This window comes from Hemitrygon akajei, chromosome 4, assembly GCF_048418815.1.
Source record: "Hemitrygon akajei chromosome 4, sHemAka1.3, whole genome shotgun sequence".
NCBI lineage: Eukaryota > Metazoa > Chordata > Chondrichthyes > Myliobatiformes > Dasyatidae > Hemitrygon > Hemitrygon akajei.
In genome coordinates, this window is record NC_133127.1 from 30,649,800 (window position 1) to 30,668,533 (window position 18,734).

The following is an 18,734-nucleotide window of genomic DNA, read 5'->3' on the forward strand; positions in this document are numbered from 1 at the left end:
AGTGCAAATTGATTTTGTGCATCCATTTTACGAAATACAAATCCCAGCACAGTACCACTCGTGCATTTTAAGAGTACATCTGAACAGAGGAACATGAGCAGGCCATCGAGCACCTTACATTCTGTCAGATCACATTGGCCTGTGCTTCACCAGTGTACCTGGCTTTGTCAGTATCCTTCAACACCACACTTAACAAAGCACTCAATCTCAGTTTTGAACATTTCAATTGACTCAATTGTTAGATGGAATTTTCCAAATTTCAGTTGTTCTTTGTGTGAAAATATCCTTCCTGATTTAAATTCTCAATGGTCTAATGGTCAAGGATATTTTTTCTCTGATAGCAGAGCTTCCATCTTGTTATTAAACACTTAGATTGCTTTAAGTACTGCTATTAAACTTCCTTGATCAACTTAAGTACCATCAAATTAAAACAATCCTATATCCTTTCTAAATTGAAACTGTTAATACAACCTGCTCTCACAGTTGTGCTCTGGTGAATGAAGTCAGAAGTATAGTTTACATAAAATGAACTAATATTCACTGCATATTATCCATACCAGAGATAAAGGCAGATTACTGCTCATGTACCATATATCCAAGCTCTGCCAATGCATTCCACGCTTCAATCCCAACATTTCATTGATCCACAATTTAGAAAAGGAGATAAGATGTTCATATATATTTTACATAAAGTAAATTTATGTAAATAAATTTTGTGGCAGGAAAGAATACACAATTGAAATATTGACCAGCAGTCATCATAAGCATGGCTTGTGTTTGGCATAATACTCATGCAGCATGGATATTTAGAACAAAAATTAGAAAAATAGTGAAACAGTATTGTATAGTCTTGTTTTGAGGAGAAACAGTCGATTCTTGTGCAATACACACAACGTTCTGGAGGAGCTCAGCAGATCAGACAGCATCTATTGATGGGAATAAACAGTCGACATTTTGGGCCAAGACCTTTCATCAGGACTCCTGATGAAGGTGAAGAAAAGTCTCAGCACCATAGTTGACTGTTTATTCCCATCCATAGATGCTGCCTGACCTGCTGAGTTCCTCCAGCACATTGTGTGTATTGCTCTAGATTTCCAGCATCTGCAGTACCTCTTGAGTCAAAGACTTGTGTTGCAACCTTTCGTCAGAAGTATGACTGGTTCTAATGAAGGGTCATGGACCCAAAATATTAGCAGTTTCTCCTTCCACAAATGCTGTCTGGCCTGCTGAGTGCTTCTAGCATTTCTACTTTTCTTTCAGATTTGCAACATCTGCAGTTCTTTGATTTTTAAACCGTATATTTTTCACATGTATCCTACAAGTTTGAAAGCCCCCACAAGTTCTTAACTCAGCAGTACCAGCAATTTAAAAAAACTTTGCTCAACTAAAATAAATTTCATTATACTCTGTTGTTGTGTGCTGCATAATTAATTTGAGATACTATTTCAAAGTGGGACTTTAATACCAAAGACACCAACTTTCCCTCAAGTTCTGAGTAGCTAGAATCACCAGGGATGTGAATAGTACAGTAGTTATGTTAATGCAAATTATTACTTGTAATTGGAATACCTGTATGAGAAATTGTGTTCAATTTGAAGAATCTGGAATAGAGAATATAACATTTTCATCAAATCTAGTTGTTTTACTAGTCTCATTTAGAAAAAAAGAAATGTGCTGACCACATTGACCAACATGTCATACCACCATGTTGAACTTCTCTTAAGTACCTTAACAAATCAATAAAGATGGGTGCTCATTAGGAGCCTCTCAATTTATCGACATGAAAACATTCTGGGAAATCCCAGAGATGATATCCTAACCATTTCTGTTCTATGGCTGGTTAATGAAGCTATATACTGTATATTCAAATGACTCTTCCACAGATTTGATTTCTCTCTTAATGAAGAATCATGCATACTACTCTATCCCACAAACAATGATTAAAATTATTGGTTTACTGTACAAATTTCCCAAGAAGTTGTCTGAAATCCAATCATTTTCATGACATCACAAAATGTCTTGCATCAATATATCAATCACATAAATCTATATGTTTTAGTCAATATTGGATCCCCAGCAGAACATTAGATAATTGGTAAATTCCAGTGAACATTAATTGGTTTGAGAGACCTATAGATATACATAAAAACTGTTCTAATATCAAGGATATATTTATATATATTTCTATACACATATTGTATTTTTTGGCTTTTGATTTTAATTAACACTAGTGCTAACATTTCAGGAGACAACTTCTTCACTAGCAAAATAATTAAAAACAGTATGTTAAACTTTACATTGAAACACATTAATCTCCTTGATGAGCAATGTAGATATTTATAAAGAGAAAAGCTGGGCTGAAAGAGTTCCATTAATTAATGCACCATTTATTTGTAATATTTTGATTAGACTTCCACTCAAAAGATAGAACTGGGTAAAAGGGGAACTGAAATTTGTGTAGCAAAATGCTTGTAGCTAATGTCAAAATGCTTTCTCAAGGGCACTGCTATTTGTTAATGTTCAAGGTCTTCAAATAGTACACGATGTTGTTTGCCTAAGAAAAGTGACTGCAATCTCTTAAGACCCAAACACTCATCTAGTTAATTTATAGAACAAGGCAACTCTTAAATAAGAACACATGGGCAAAAGCACATCAACATCACTATTTTTAAATAATTCTTTTGGTTATTATCTTAGAACTATTAATTAGCTACTGCACATTGCCAGGTAATTAAATTCAGATTATAAAATTAAAACTAAAATAGTCATCGATCTTCTTGTATAAATATTATCACAAAGGAAGATTCTAGACGGCATCACATTTGCCATCCACATCGTAAAGCAGCATAGAACATAAAGGTTTGTGTAAATTGAAATGGAGCACAATATAAATAATGCAAGATGCTGGGAGTGATTTCAAAGCTGCATTCTAATCTACGAGCTTGCTTAAGAGATGAGTTACTACTGTGTATCGATGACTATAGTTTTGATTCAAGGCTTACACTAATTTCTGGATTATTGATGCTAAACAAGGTAGAGAGAAACTGAAATTTTCAACAAGCAAGCTTCAAACTTGACAGAATAAAAATAGTGTTAACATGGAATAACTGTCAATGCAGCTGGCATTTAAAAACCTAGATTATTAACAACTGAGTTCATTGGTACTGCATGAGTATCCCATCTTTGGTAATTCAGTCCTTAAAATCCAACAAAGGTTGTCACCACTGGGTGGCGTTGTTACACGCAATTGTGCAGATCACATTGCTCCTCCTCCTCGAGCACTGGGCATGGGGTACCATTATTGGCTGGTTTCAACCTGATGTAGCGAGTGCGGCGCTTAATCCCCACCTCTGTGCATTTCCCCGTGCACAGGCCCCAGGAAGACCACGTGGAAACTTCACAATCCAGTGGGGTTTCTGTAATGGAATATACAATCAGTTGTGATTGTTTAATGCAAAAAAAAAAGAGTTGCAAGAGAAATTGCATTCTCAGAAAACATCGTTAAGTGAAATGAAACCAGTATTGTTATTTTAAAATTAATTATTGGTTAGTCAATTGATGAAATAGTAAAAATCAATTTCAATTACTCCTTGTCAACAGTTGTTTTATATTCCTATAAAGGCCTTTCAAAATGATCTACCTCCCATAGCAGAATCTCATGAACAAAATAAGTGATGCTTACGTGACTTATATTGGATGTGTACCAGTTAAGAATTGTAGAACATGATTAACATTTAGTGCTAAGATTCCAGCAAGTATCTTTTCCCCAAGATTGTAATGTCTAATACTGGAGGGCATGCACGTAAAATGAGTAGGGATAAGTTGAAAGGAGATATGCAGGGCAAGCTTTTTGTTAATGCATACAGTAATCGATTTTACTAGTCATACTTCCTGCCAGGTTTTAGTATATGGAACAATATATATCACAAGCAGCAAATGTCCCAGCACTGATGCCTGCAGTACACCACCAGACTTATGTGATTTTTTTTTTCCAAATTCTATTCTGTAACATAAGAGAATTATCTAGTCCCTAATTGGGCTTGAGAAGGTCGTAGTGGCGAGTTACATTCTGGTACTGTTGGATCTTGTTGTGGGATTGAGAGTTTCCAGAATTGTTATTTTTCCATGAGTAAGCCTCTATTTTACCAATTTGATTTCAAGGCCTAGGAGTAAGAAGATGAGCTCTGAAATATGAACTAGTGGAACCTTTTGAATTATGATTTCACAAGCTTCATGAACACAGAATGGTACAGAGCAGGAACATGTCCTTCAACCCACAATGTTGTACCAAACTAAGTAAGCTAGCAACTAATGAAAACTAATCCATTCTGCCTACACCCTGTCTATATCCCTCCATTCTCTATACATTTATGTGCCTATCTAAGACCCTCTTAACCACCTCTATCAGATTTGCCTCTACTACCACCCTTGGCAGCGTTTTCCAAGCACCCATCACAGTCTGTTTAAAAAAAGAGCTTCCCCTGCACGTCTCCGTTGAACACCCCCACTCGCCTTAAATGCATGCCCTCTAGTAATGGACGTTACAACCCTGGTGAAAAGGCTTGATGGGTGAAGCAGTCTTTTCTCCTTTCAAGTTTTCTTAAATTAACAAAATATCTAGCTAAACTGGTACTTTAATGTATTGAATTAATGGAAATAAACAGGAAAAACCATGATTTAATTGCACGGGAAACTAAAGCCACAATAGGAAGAGCAAAGATTAAGTAAATTCCAGCATAATAAGAAGACATTTGACTCTCTGGCTGTGTCAAACCTTTGAAAGAAGCATCCTGATTTTTCCCATTTTAGGCACATAATTTTGCTGGAGATTGAATAATGTGGACAAGGACAAAAATGTTATATAGCAAAAGATTTGAGGTGGATGCTGAGGCCAATCCCATGTTATGCAGATAGCAAATCAGCAGATAATAATTTCCCACTTAAATTTGCATTAAGAGCTTTATATAACACACCTGACACAGAGTCATCTATTTCATTTCCCATGGGAAAACGATTGGATTGAACTGCAGAAATCCCAATTAACTGGCTATCCTTCAGCCTAGTCAGTGTTACTCTTGCAATTGCAGGCAGTTGCTTCAGTCTGGGATAGAAGAATGAGTTTGCAGGATGACTTGGTGAACTTGACGTTATCTACATGATAGAGGCACATTAAACAGTCAAGTATAAAAGTACAGTCAACAAGACATTTGTATCTCAATCACTAAAACGTTAGCAAGAAATAGATAATATATACCGGTAATTGGTTTCTGAAACCATGGAGATTTTGTAAATTATATTATTCTGTCATGTTCTTCTATGAAAATACAAAGAAACATTGGATGTCAGGTAATTATAACATAACAACTCATACATTACCAGTATGCAAATCAGAGAACTCGTGATCCTAGAAGCTAGTATCTTCCCTCATTTAATGCAAGTTAATACTTAGAAATTTAAAAAAACTGTATTGCAATAGAAATTGACAAATGTAAAATAGTAAGTGCGAACAAAAGTAAGACCTTCTTTACTTTGGTTAAAAGCTCTGCCCTTATGCTAGGGTATAAATCCCTAAATACAGATTGTGCCTTGCAGACTATGATATTGACCTTGTAGGTATATAAGTCTGCACACATACAAAAAATCAAAACAAAAGACATTGAAACTGAGATAGAAACAGAAAATGCTGATGAGGGGTCTCAGCCCTAAACATCACCTGTTTATTCCTTTCCACAGATGCTGCCTGACCTGCTGAGTTCCTCCAGCATTTTATGTGTGTTGCTCTGGATTTCCAGTATCTGCAGATTGTATTTATGCTGGAAACAGTAACAGGTTAGGTCGCACGTGTAGAAAGAGAAACAGTTAATACTTCAGTTCTGAGGCTTTAAGTTTTGACTTAGTTGCCTTTTGCTGCCCTTGTTGAGTGTTGTCAGCATTTTCTGTATAATATCCCTCAGGTGTACTCTGGCTTACATTTCCTGGACGTAATGTCCGATAGAACAGTACGGACACACAAGTAGGAGGACTGCCACTCATATCCACTGACTTCCAGTTCCTCTACTCTGCCTTTATGTACACACCATCCACAATGATATTCATGACCACAGATGCATCACAGTCAAGCTCAAGGGTGTCAACAACACATGTGGCACTCTGTGGTCAACCTGGACCACTTCAATTACCATAGGAACTAATTTCTAGAGACAGATCTGGAAATTAGACTCATCATCTGTACAAGAGATTCTAGATCAGGGGTCCCCAACATTTTTATGCCATGTCTCCCTACTATTAACTGAAAGGTCTGTTAGGAGGTTAGGAATCCATAAGACATAGAAGCAGAATTAAGCCATCTGGCCTATCGAGTCTGCTTCACCGTTCAATTATGGCTGATCCTTTTTTTTTCTTCTCCTTAACCCCAGTTCCCAGCCTTCTCCCTGTAACCTTTGATGCCATATCCAATCAAGAACCTATCAATCTTTGCCTTAACAACCTGGCCTCCACAGCTGCATGTGGTAACAAATTCCACAAATTCACCAACCTTTGGCTAAAGAAATTTCTCTGCATCTGCATCAACACTACTTGCCCTTCCACCAATCTTCGTATCATCTGCAAACTTGGCAACAAAGCCATCTATTCCATCATCTAAATCATTTATATACAGCATAAAAAGAAGTGGTCCCAACTCCAACCCCTGTGGAACACCACCAGTCACTGGCAGCCAACCAGAAAAGGATCCTTTTATTCCGACTCACTGCCTCCTACCAATCAGCCAATGCTCTAACCATGTTAGTAACTTTCCTGTAATACCATAGGCTCTTAACTTGGTAAGAAGCCTCATGTGTGGCACCTTGTCAAAGGCCTTCTGAAAGTCCAAATATAAAACATCCACTGCATCCCCTTTATCTAACCTACTTGTAATCTCCTTAGAATTCCAAAAGGTTTGTCAGGCATGTTTTTCCCTGAAGGAAACCATGTTGACTTTGTACTATCTTGTCCTGTGTCACTAAGTACTCCCATCACCTCATCCTTAACAATTGACTCCAACATCTTCGCAACCACTAAGGTCAGGCTTACTAGTCTTTAAGTTCCTTTCTGCTGCCTTCCTCCTTTCTTAAAGAGTGGAGTGACATTTTCAATTTTCCAGTCCTCTGGCCCCATGCCAGAGTCCAATGATTTTTTGAAAGATAATTTCTAATGTCACCACAATCTCTAATGCTACCTCTTTGAGAACCCTAGAATGCAGTTCATCTGGTCCAGGTGACTTATGTACCTTTAGGTCTTACAGCTATTTGAGCACTATCTCTCTTGTAATAGTAACTACACCCACTTCTCTTCCTTCACACACTGGAGCATCAGGTATATTGCTAGTGTCCTCCACAGTGAAGACTGATGCAAAACACTCATTTAGTTAATCAGCCATCTTCTTGTCCCCCATTATTATTTCTGCTGCCTCATTTCTAGCAGTCCTATATCCACACTCATTTCTTTTATTTTTAACATACTTGAAAAAACTTTTACTATCCACTTTGATATTATTTGCTAGCTTGCTTTCATATTTCATTTTTTCCCTTCTAATGATTTTTAGTTGCTCTCTGTAGGTTTTTAGAAACACCAATTCTCTATCTTCCCACTAATTTTTGCTTTGTTGTATGCCCTTTCTTTTGATTTTACAATGGCTTTGACTTCTCTTGACAGCTATGGTTGTACTATTATACCATTTAAGTATTTCTTCATTTTTGGAATACATTTGTCCTGCACCTTCCTCATTTTTCCCAGAAACAAATGCCATTGCTGCTCTGCTGACATCCCTGCCAGCAGCTCCTTCCAATTTACTTTGGCCAACTCCTCTCTCATACCACTGTAATTTCCCTTACTCCACTGAAATACTACTACATAAGACTTTACTTTCTCCCTATCAAAATTCAACTTGAACTTAATCATATTGTGAGCACTAGTTTTAAGGGTTCTTTTACCCTAAGCTCCCTAATCGCCTCTGGTTCATTACATAACACCCAGTCTAGTATAGCTGATCCCCTAGTAGACTCAATGACAAACTGCATTCAACCAACTCACTCTCTTGAGATCCATTACCAACCTGACTTTCCCCAATCGACCTGCATGTTAAAATCTCCCACGACTACCATAATATTGCCCTTTTGACTTGCCTTTTCTATTTTCTGTTGTAACCTCCCAGCTGCTGTTGGGAGGCCTGTATATAACTGTCATCAATGTCCTTTTACCCTTGCAGTTTCTTAACTCAACCCACAAGGATTCAACACCTTCTGATCCTATGTCGCATCTTTCTACTGATTTGATGCCATTCTTTATCAATAGAGTCATACCACCCCCTCTGCCTACCTTCCTATCCCTCCGATATAACATGTAACCTTGGACCTTCAGCTCCCAACTACAATCATCCTTCAGTCATGATTCAGTGATGGCCACAACATCATACCTGGCTCCTTATTTCTTAAACTACATGCATTTAGATACAACACCTTGAGTACCATATTTGCTATCCTTTCTGATTCCGCATCCCTAATGACTTGATACTCACCCTGTTGGCTGCAACTAAGTCCCATCACCTGCCTGCCCTTCCTAACGGTCTGACTGCATGCTGTCTTTACTTTTTTACCATCTATCCTATCCTGAGTCCCTTTACTTTGGTTCCCACCCCCCTGCCAAATTAGTTCAAACCCTCCCCAACAGCTCTAACAAAACTGCCCACAAGAATATTGGTTCCCCTTGGGTTCAAGTGCAACACATCACTTTTGAACAGGTCATACCTCCAGCAGAAGAGATCCCAATGATCCAAGAATCTGAAGCCCTGTCCCCTGCACCAGCTTCTCAGCCACGCATTTATCTACCAAATCCTGTTTCTACCTTCATTTGTGCGTGACACAGGCACAATCCAGTAATCCAGAAATTACTACCTGAGAGGTCCTGCTTCTCAGCTTTCTACCTAGCTCTCTAAATTCTCTTTTCAGGACTTCATTGCTTTTTCTTCCTATATCATTGGTACCAATATGTATTAAGATATCTGGCTGCTCCCCCTCCCTCTCCAAAATGTTGTGGACACCATCTGAGACATCCCTGACCCTGGCACCTGGGAGGCAACATACCATCTAGGTGTCCCGTTCACATCCACAGAATCTCCTGTCTGTCCCCCTCACTATCGAGTCTCCTATCACTTCCACTCCCTTCTTCTCTCTCTTTCCCTTCTGCACCACTGACCCATAGTCAGTGCCTGTAACCTGGTTGCCGTGGCATTCTCCCGGGAGGTCATTGCCCACTAAAAGATCCAAAGCGGTTTTCTTGTTTTTGAGGGAAATGGCCACAGGGGTGCTCTGCTCTAACCGCCTATTTCCATTTCTCCTGACAGTCACACAGCTACTCGCCTGTTCTAAGTCTTTACAATCTGAAAAAGAAATTAACATTTTGACCACAAAACTACTGATAGCATACTGGTAAGTTCTCCATTTAATGCCTGCACTTTGTCTGGATGTTTTCCATTATATTGTTACCTCAGTGATTGTCTCTTGGGGAATAGTTGCAAAATTTGGAGATGAGAAAGTGAAGCCACTGTCTGTTCCAGCATCATGGGGATACAGATCTATGAGGACTTGCTCTTTCCAAGTATCTCCTTCACACAAATTCAGACTGTCACTACCTACAAACCAGTCCGGGCTTGGCACAATGCGAGCCATGAAGGACAGCTGGAAATAAGCACAAGGGACGTGGTTAATTCGAATTCTTCAGCAGGCTCCCTTGCATCCATTAAGATGGGTAAGAAAATATTGGGTGAATACCTTGTGTGTGTGCCAGCAATTTTTATTTCATTTTATAGATTTTGCGGATGTTTTCCCATTCAATTTCAAATGCAAACTGGGCTGATATTGGTGTTAGAGAGATACACAGTTCACAAAGAAATGCCAACAGCCAAGCAGTAATGTGCAAAGGTGTGGATTTGTTCTGTTTTAGTGCTGAGGACATGCAGGCTCCATTCTCCAGGAGTGTGTTTTGAACAGATACTGCCATTTGCCTAGACTAGGCTTGCTGTGTGTTGAAGTTGGGGAGATGCAGGCTCTGCCCCTATACTGAAGTGGACTTGGAGTGTATTAGTGCCAGAGATGGCTATCTCAACCAAAGCCACTGAAAAGGAGAAAAGAGTGCTACCAGCTTATTCTCTTTTCACAGGGGGGAGGTTTGAGAGCTATGGGTGATCTCAGAGGACAGTGCTGAGGCAGCTGAATACATGGCCAACAATTATCGAAGGATAAAACTCTTGAATGGCCTAAAACACCCTGGATAGCACTGGTTTCAGGGTCATTGCAGAACTAAGCAGAGGAGACCATGAATGGTTTTGAACATGGGTAGGACTTTAAAGCCACGCCACTGTTTAACTAGAAACCAATGCAGGTACAGACAAGATGGGCAAACTGATATGCATACAAATTACAGTACCAGCAAAGATTTTAGAGAGCAAAGAGTATTGAATTGACATAAGATTACAAGGGGGCATCCAGGAATATCTTAGAACTTTCAAATTGAGAATAAAGGCTTCAGCAGCAGCTAATTGTGGGTAAAAACACAGCTACTATGACAGAGCTTACAGTGCTTGGTTTTAATATTGGTATGTACACTCTGGCCACTTTATTAAGCACACCTGCTCATTAATGCAAATATCTAATCAGCCAATCATTTGGCAGCAAGTCAAATGGATAAAAAACTGCAGACATGGTCAAGAAGTTCATTTGGTGTTCAGAGCAAACATCAGAATGGGGAAGAAATGTAATCTAGGTGACTTTAAACAATGGAATGAATGTTCGTGGTCTGAGTATCTCAGAAACTACAAATCTTCTGGAATTTTCATGCACAACTAGAGCTTAGAGCATGGTGGGAAAAGCATCCAGTGAGTAGCAGCTCTATGAGTGAAAAAGCCTTGTTAATGAGAGGGGTCAGAGGAGAATAGCCAGACTGCTTCAAGCTGACAGGAAGGTGACAATAACTCAAGTTACCACATGTTACAACAATGGTGTGCAGAAGAGCATCTCTGAACACACATGTCAAACTTTGAAGTGGATGGGCTAAGGCAGCAGAAAACCACAATCGTACATAGCTATATTAGCTATAGGAGGTACTTAATGAAGTAGCCACTAAATGTATATATGAGCCAAAGTTCATGTGTAACAGACAAAGGCATGAAACGTCTAGTTCAGCTCTGGATAAGATGGAGGTTTGGGAAATATTGCAGGTTAAATTATTAAACGATGTTTATTAACACAGGGAGGTGAATACTTACAAGAGAATGCCTGGCATGCACCTCAAACTCAGTTGATGTCTGTTCTACACCACTAGGGACAGCTGGTGCCGAGAAAACTCCGTAGACACTTTGGATTTTCTCGCCTGATGCTTCAACCTCTCTCATCAACGGCCAGGCCTCGCTTTTCTCCACAAACTCCCGCACTCCATTACTGGCATATTCGCCCAGCCGCCACATGTGGTAATCGCTGCTGTGGGTGACCACTGCATAAAGAAGCGCCTCAATTTTATTCATTAAAAAACATAACACCAAAAAACCAATGTCCAATTACTGTTTCCAGAAAAAGAAATCCAGTTAAGGAAGTCCCCATTACTACACCACTATCTACACTTGATAGAAGGCCATTTGACCTGCAAAGTCTTTACTGACTCCATTCAAAATCAGTCCATTTACTCCAACTTCCCCAAAGCCCATTATAGTCCTTTCCCATCAGGTAATTATCTCGAGCTCTTATGAACATGGCAATTAAATCTGACTCCACGATTCTCCCAGCAATGTAATCCAGATCCTTACCACTGACTGCTATGAACAATTTTCCTCATTAATTTTGATTAATTTGCTAATCACTCCATTCTTTGCCCCTTTTTCTTCATCTTCTTACCAACGGGAACAGTTTTAGACATATTGGTTGAGGACTGAATGTTGGCTGAGGGACTTGCTTTACATTTCCAAATAGTATAATTGATGCTTTTGCATTTATCCAATATCAGGCAGAAGATCAACTTAACATCCAGAAGATGGTCCTCCAGCTGTGCACACTCCCTTGGTATTGGAATTAATTGTTAGCTCAAATTTTGAGCTCCAGTCCAGTCCTCAAGATACATAAATGCCAAAGTGCTACCTTCGTGCCATTGCTAACCCTTAACAAGTTTCCTATCAATAATTTCTACAGCACAGAGATAATTTAGCTTGAGGACAATAGGTCAATCAGTTTGGACCAAGATGAGGAGACACTTCTTCACGCAGAGAACAGCAAATCTTCGTAATTATTTATTCCAGAGGCTGTGAATGCCTAGCTATTCAGCATGATGAAGAATATGGTGGTTGAGTAAGAAAGTGAACTTGAAGCACAGGATTAGCCAAATCAACTGACAGAACAGGCTGAGCAGGTCATACAGCTCCCTGCTGCTGTGCTTTTTTTATAGTGTCAAAGTGACCCAACTTGCTGTCATACCAAACTTCCCCAATTTTTAATACCAAAATAACGGATTTTTTTCTTTGAATGTGTTCCATGGTTCTTCTTTGTTTCACGACTGGGGGAAGACGAATCTCAGAGTTGTATACGGCATACATATTTTGATTTGAAATGAATAAGACCTGACTTTTGAATTTTAAGTTTTGGGATAAATTAGCAATGTGGTTAATGAACTGAGATGCAGTAACACTGAAACCACTTTTATAAACTAAAAGGAAGTTCATTCACCCAACATACATGGAATTAAAGGTTAAATTCAAATGTCCAAGCTGGGCTTCAGGCAGAGATAAGTGGAAAGTACAGAAAAGAAAGTGGAGATTTGGTGTGTCACCAAAGACGTTTGCAAATTTCTATGGATGCAACATGAAGAACATTCTTACTGACTGGTATATCATTCCATGGCACAGGATCGAAATAAGCTGCAGAAAGTTGTGAATTCAATCAGCTCCATCATGGGTACTAGCCTCCCCAGCATCCAGGACATCTTCAAGGAGCTATGCCTCAAAAGGGCAGCATCCATCATTCAGACCTCCCATCATCTAAGACGTGCCCTCTTCTCATTGCTACAATCAGGGAGGAAGTAGAGGAGCCTGAAGGCACACTCTCAACGATTCAAGAATAGGTTTTCCCCTCTGCCATCGGATTTCTGAATGGACATTGAACCCATGAACACTACCTCACTACTTTTTTTTCTCTTTTTGCACTATTTAATTTAACTTTTTAAATCTATTTCCTGCAGTCTACAGTTTTAATTATGTATTGCAATGTACTACTGCCACATAACAACAAATTTCATGATATATGCCAGTGATACAAAACCTTATTCTGATTCTGTCAAACAGTCCATTGTAGTCATACAGACAGAACGGAGATTCTTCACTGGAATTTCTACAGCCTGGTGCCAGAAGCTGTTTTTAACCTTCCTCTAAGACAACAGGGAGTTTATGGAAACTGTTCCACTGTATACCTTGAGTGCAGTTGAATTCATCACAGTGCCAAATGTTGGTTATTCCACTAACATCTCCTCCTCCAAAAAATAAAACTTCATCCAGGATAATAGATACTCCTTGATGTGAAGCAAACTACTTTAAACTGCAACCCATGCAAGGAATTTTTTAGAATTTCAGTATTGTACAAAGTGATAGTGTGCTAGGAATTAATTGGCAATGCATTTTAGCTGGATAACTGGTCAGTTAGCAAATCATCAGTATTCAACATACACAGTCCTTCATTTGAAGTTAGACTGATAGTTTCTGAAGTCTAATAGATCTTAGAAAAATGAGGAAGCAAGTCACAGAGTGTTTAGAGTATAGCACAGAAACAGCCTCTTCAGCCCACAATATCTGTGCTGAACATGATGGCAAATGAAACTAATCCCATCCAATTCAAGATTTATCACCAGCACGGCTTCCTAACAATCCAAAGATTGAGTCTTGAAGGAGAGATGGTACTTGTAGTAGGAGGAGAAAGAAACTAGACAGGATAAAACTACTTATCCAATATAATGCAATGGAAAACATTCTTGTTTTTTCCTTTTTCTCAGTAATCTACCCATTGCACATGATAATATCTGTAGAAGTGACCATCACATAGTCCTTGCCTTGCCTTCACACTCTGTACTGTGTGTGGCAGTACCACGGTGCTAAATGGGATAGAATCACATCAGATCCTAAATACAAAGTGGGACCGCAGCAGTATTATACAGTATTCTACTACAATGTGTAACTTCATGGACTAACACATTTGTCACAATCGATAACATCAAGACAGAGATCCAACCCTCCTTCAATAAAGACTTAACGAAAATGAGTTTTCAATGTGGTGAAGTTACAGAAAATGCACACTAAACGATGTGTAACCAACAGTTCTCATCAATCTCACAACCAACTGATCTGATCAAAGCTTTCCAATTCTGCTACATCCCATTCTGAAGAACAATGGATGATTAAACTACTGACAGAAAGCAAAAACTCCAGGAATATTGACAGATGCAGATGTTGGAAATCTGAAGTAAATAACAAAGTGCCAGCAATACCCAGGAGGTCATGTAGCATTCCACAAAGAGAAAGAAAATCATTAGCCTGAAAGGTTAACTTTGTTTCTTTCTCTTTACAGATGCTACCTGACCTGCTGAGTATTTCCAGCACTTCCTAGTTTAATTCCATGAATATTCTACTTTAGGATCTTGGATTCTAACACGTGAATGCGAAAGGTAATGCTAATGCATATGCTGACATCTTCAGGGAGTGTTGCAATGCGGATGCCATTTTTGTTTTCCTCCAGAGTTCCCAGAAGTTAATTCAATGCAGTCCATGTTAAAGCGGTAGACACAGCCAAACCGTTGACCCAGCAACTTCCAGCTTTAGTGCTTCAGACCCATGCTCCAAACTAGCCATGGTTCTCTATAACTGGATCTCAGACTTCTTGACGGAGAGACCTCAGTCAGTCTGAGTTGACAGCAACATCTCTAGCTCCATTACATTAAGCACTGGCAACCTCCAGGATCTAGCAGTACAGATGTACAATTGTACTGCTGGATCCAGCTCTAACCACATCATTGTTCGCTGATGAGACAACAGAGGTTGGCTTCATCAGCAACAATAATAACTCAGCATACAGAGAGGAAGCAGGACAGCTTGTGGACGGGTGTGAACACAACAACTAAAGTCTCAATAAGGACAAGACTAAATAGATGATTGTTGACCAGGAAGATGCAAGCTGACCATTCCCTACTGCACATTACAGCTCCTCTGTGGAGAGTATCAGGAGCACCTAATTTCCTGGAGTGCACATCACGGATGATCTCACCTGGCCCTTCAACACCACCTCTTTAGTCAAAAAAAATCACAGCAGCTCCACCACTTCCTGAGGAGATTGAAGTGAGCAAGGCTCCCCGTTCCCATTCTAATCACATTCAACTGGAGCACAATCGAGAGTGTCCTGACCAGCTGTATCACCATCTGCTATGGGAATTGCAAAGCATCTGACCACAAAACCCTGCAGTGGATAGTGAGGATTGCTGTGAGAATCTTCAGGGTCTCTCCCCCCCCCACCCCCATCCAAGACATATACCAAAAGCACTGTATTCTTAGAACCCTCAACTTTGTCAAGGGCCCCTTCCATCGGTCCCACAATTTCTTTGAACTCCTACAATCAGGCAGAAGATACCACAGTACAAGAACAAGAACTGTTAGCTGGATAACAGCTTCTTCCCCCAGGCTGTCAGACTTCTGAACACCCTGCTACCACACAGTACACATTATTTATGACAGCAACATTAGTATTATACTGTGGTATATTTAACCATATGTCATATATGCACTTTATATCAACTTGTGTATCTACAGAATATTTTTATTATCTGTTTTTGTGTTACTATTATGTACTCTATATTCTCTACTGTGTTACTCTATGTGATATATGCACCCTGGTCCCAGAGAAACATTGTTTCATTTAGCTGTATACATATGTACAGTCAAATGACAATAAACTTGAACTTAATTGTCCCAATTCATTGACAGACATGGACATTTACCTGGACATGCAAAGCAGGACACAAAGTTAAAGACAAAGTAACACACACAAAATGCTGAAGGAACTCAGTAGGCCAGGCAGCATCTATGGAAAAAAAGTACAGTCAACGTTTTGGCCTGAAACCCTTTAGCAGTTCTGTTTAAGTGGAACCCATTATTCCACTATCCTGGATATTCACTCCTCCTGCAAAAGGCGATGTGCCTTTAGTTCAGTGTGTGCTATCCATAAGATACACTGCAGCAGCACACCAAAGCTTCTTCCAATTGACCTTCCGAGTCCACAACTGCCACCATCTCAAACAGCTACAAACACTTGGGTAAGCCTCCAGCAACAAGTTCTTCCCTAGGCTCTGCTCTAAATATTTGGCTGATCTCTCAACATCATTGTCAGATTCCTAAAACTCCATAACCAACAGCAGCATGGAATGCCTTTCCTGGGATTACAGTGATTCAAGGTGGAGAGCCACCATCTTCAGAAGAGATTAAGGACCCTCGCCATTCAGTACATGCCCGCTTCGCGTTACTACTATCATGATGGAAGTACTGGAGCCTGAAGACCCATACTCAACATTTTAAGAACAGCGTCTTCCCTCGCAACCATCATATTTCTGAACGGCCCATAAACACGTTATTCGTATTTCACCCACTTATTTTTGAAACGTATTTACACAGTACTGCTGATGCGGAACAGTAACTTTCACTGCATCATGCCCGTGATGATATACCTGACTCTGAAATGGAAGTTACCGGGGGAAATGTTGTTAAAGGTAAAGATCCCACCAGGGGGCAGCATCGTTCAGAATTTCAATAGTACCGGGAAGAAGTAAATTTCTGACAGAAAAGAAAATCTCGTTTTCACCTTAAAAAGAGTTGTTAGAGGTAGTCGGAACGATCGTAAAGAGTCGGGTTAATTGATCATATTTCCCAATAGATAAGCTGGATCTTGATTTACTGTTATCAGTTTAGCTGAATTAAAACAAAGCCAAGATGATTTTGCAGGGGCGCACACTCACCAATGAGCGGGGACCACTGCGCCGGAGGCCGGTAGAGCGGATATTGTTTGGGGAAGGCAGTGTGGCTCCACTTGCCCGTGAAGACCAGGCTGTACTTGGCGCGGCCCCTCGCCGTACACAGAGGCTCGTCATCCAGGGGAAGACAGCGCGCACAACCCAGTATCGCGACAAGGAGCGTACCAAAAACTTTCCAAACTTTGCACATCGTCGTAACTATCTCTTGGGGGATATGTTTAAGTACTGCGGGAAACAAAAAGGGATCAACATGAATGCATTTGTTGACAGAAAGATTCACCTCATTGGATTTCGATAATAAGCAACATTTCAGTTCTCAAACGTTTAAATCAAGTTTGCATTTGGCAATTTTCTCAATAGAATGTTACATTCCTTCTTTCGACTGGTGTTAATTCAATGGCTTAACCACGAGGCAAATACAAAGAAGCGAGGAAGAAGAAAATATTTTATAGCAATGTATTAACGTTTATTGTTATTCGTAAATAGTGGAAAAGCAGAAAATGTAGGAAGGGCATGCGCCATCTCGCCGCGCGTTCTCTGCACAACGCCGTATACTCACTGAATGTTGAAGTTTAGTGAAGCCTGTTAACTGGCAGGGTTTGCAGGTGTTGAGTAGGGTTGCGGCTGAACCTCTGCAGTAATCGACAGTAACAGCCTGGTATTTATGCTTCGACCGAACCCTCGTTAGGCAAACAATTATTGTAACCTTTCGACCTCACATTTGAGGGTGTGCGCACCGCATTGGCATGTAAAGATGTATTTATTTATTGTTTCTCTATAATATCTAAAACATCCTTGCTAGTGATAGGTTTAAATGTGAGATTGTAAAACACAAATCACCCCTCAGTCTTCCACCCCAGGGCAGTTTTGTTACCGCCTTAAAGCTGACATGTACCTATTGTAACACGACTCTAGCAAACTGTCTCTGCCGTTTATATAGCTTAACGAGTTACACGGTTCTGTTAGTTGAATGTTTTAGGGAACAATGTGTAATTTTATTGTAAAATAAAACCAGCAACAATTATTGGATGCAATGTCTATCCCAAGAGATTGGAATAACGTTGTTATTTGGGGTGCTGGGACGAATTTGTGAACTATATTGTTCGAGGATAATTTTTTTCAGCTTCAGCTTTGTGGCCAGATAACTTCCTCTAGGGCTATGAACATCACTGGAAAGCAGGATTAATCTATTGTAACGAGAGAAATGTTGACGCTGAGCAAGTATAAAGGTTTACTGGTATTTATAGGAATGATATGATAAACTACGGTATTTCTATATCACCCACGTAACTCCCGTTTATTTTGTTTTCATCCCCAATAATGTGGAATGAGCAAACTGACGCTTTGGTGATTTTGTAGCTGTAATTGTCAGAGATGCTGTTTTGGGACCTGTATCTGCTCTTCATTCCATCCAGCAGTTTTTTAGACTGCGGGTGTCCAGCAAACAGGCGGACCCAACCGTTCAGAGGTGTTAAAGAATGTGGGGGGGGGGGGATTGGTGGCGACAGGGAGCAGGAATCAGTTGAAAGGTGGCACGGGAGACTGCAGATGCTGGAATCTGTCGCAAGAGTTAATGTGCTGGAGGAACTCCGCGGGTCGAGCAGCATCTGTGGGGGTGGGAGAAGGGGAAATATCGACGTTATGGCTAGAAATCCCGC

The 18,734-nt window shown here is 39.9% G+C and overlaps 1 protein-coding gene across 1 annotated transcript; it reads right to left on the reverse strand.

Moving 5' to 3' along the window:
* Window positions 1-498: 498 nt before the first annotated feature.
* On the reverse strand, window positions 499-18,063 carry spon2b (spondin 2b, extracellular matrix protein). Its single transcript, XM_073042232.1, has 6 exons — window positions 17,636-18,063; window positions 17,062-17,301; window positions 11,300-11,523; window positions 9,522-9,713; window positions 4,974-5,151; window positions 499-3,416 (listed from the first exon to the last, which is right to left on the reverse strand). The coding sequence occupies exons 2-6, from the start codon at window positions 17,264-17,266 to the stop codon at window positions 3,238-3,240; spliced, it is 978 nt and encodes a 325-aa protein (XP_072898333.1). The 5' UTR covers window positions 17,267-17,301; window positions 17,636-18,063; the 3' UTR covers window positions 499-3,237.
* Between the last annotated feature and the right edge of the window lie 671 nt (window positions 18,064-18,734).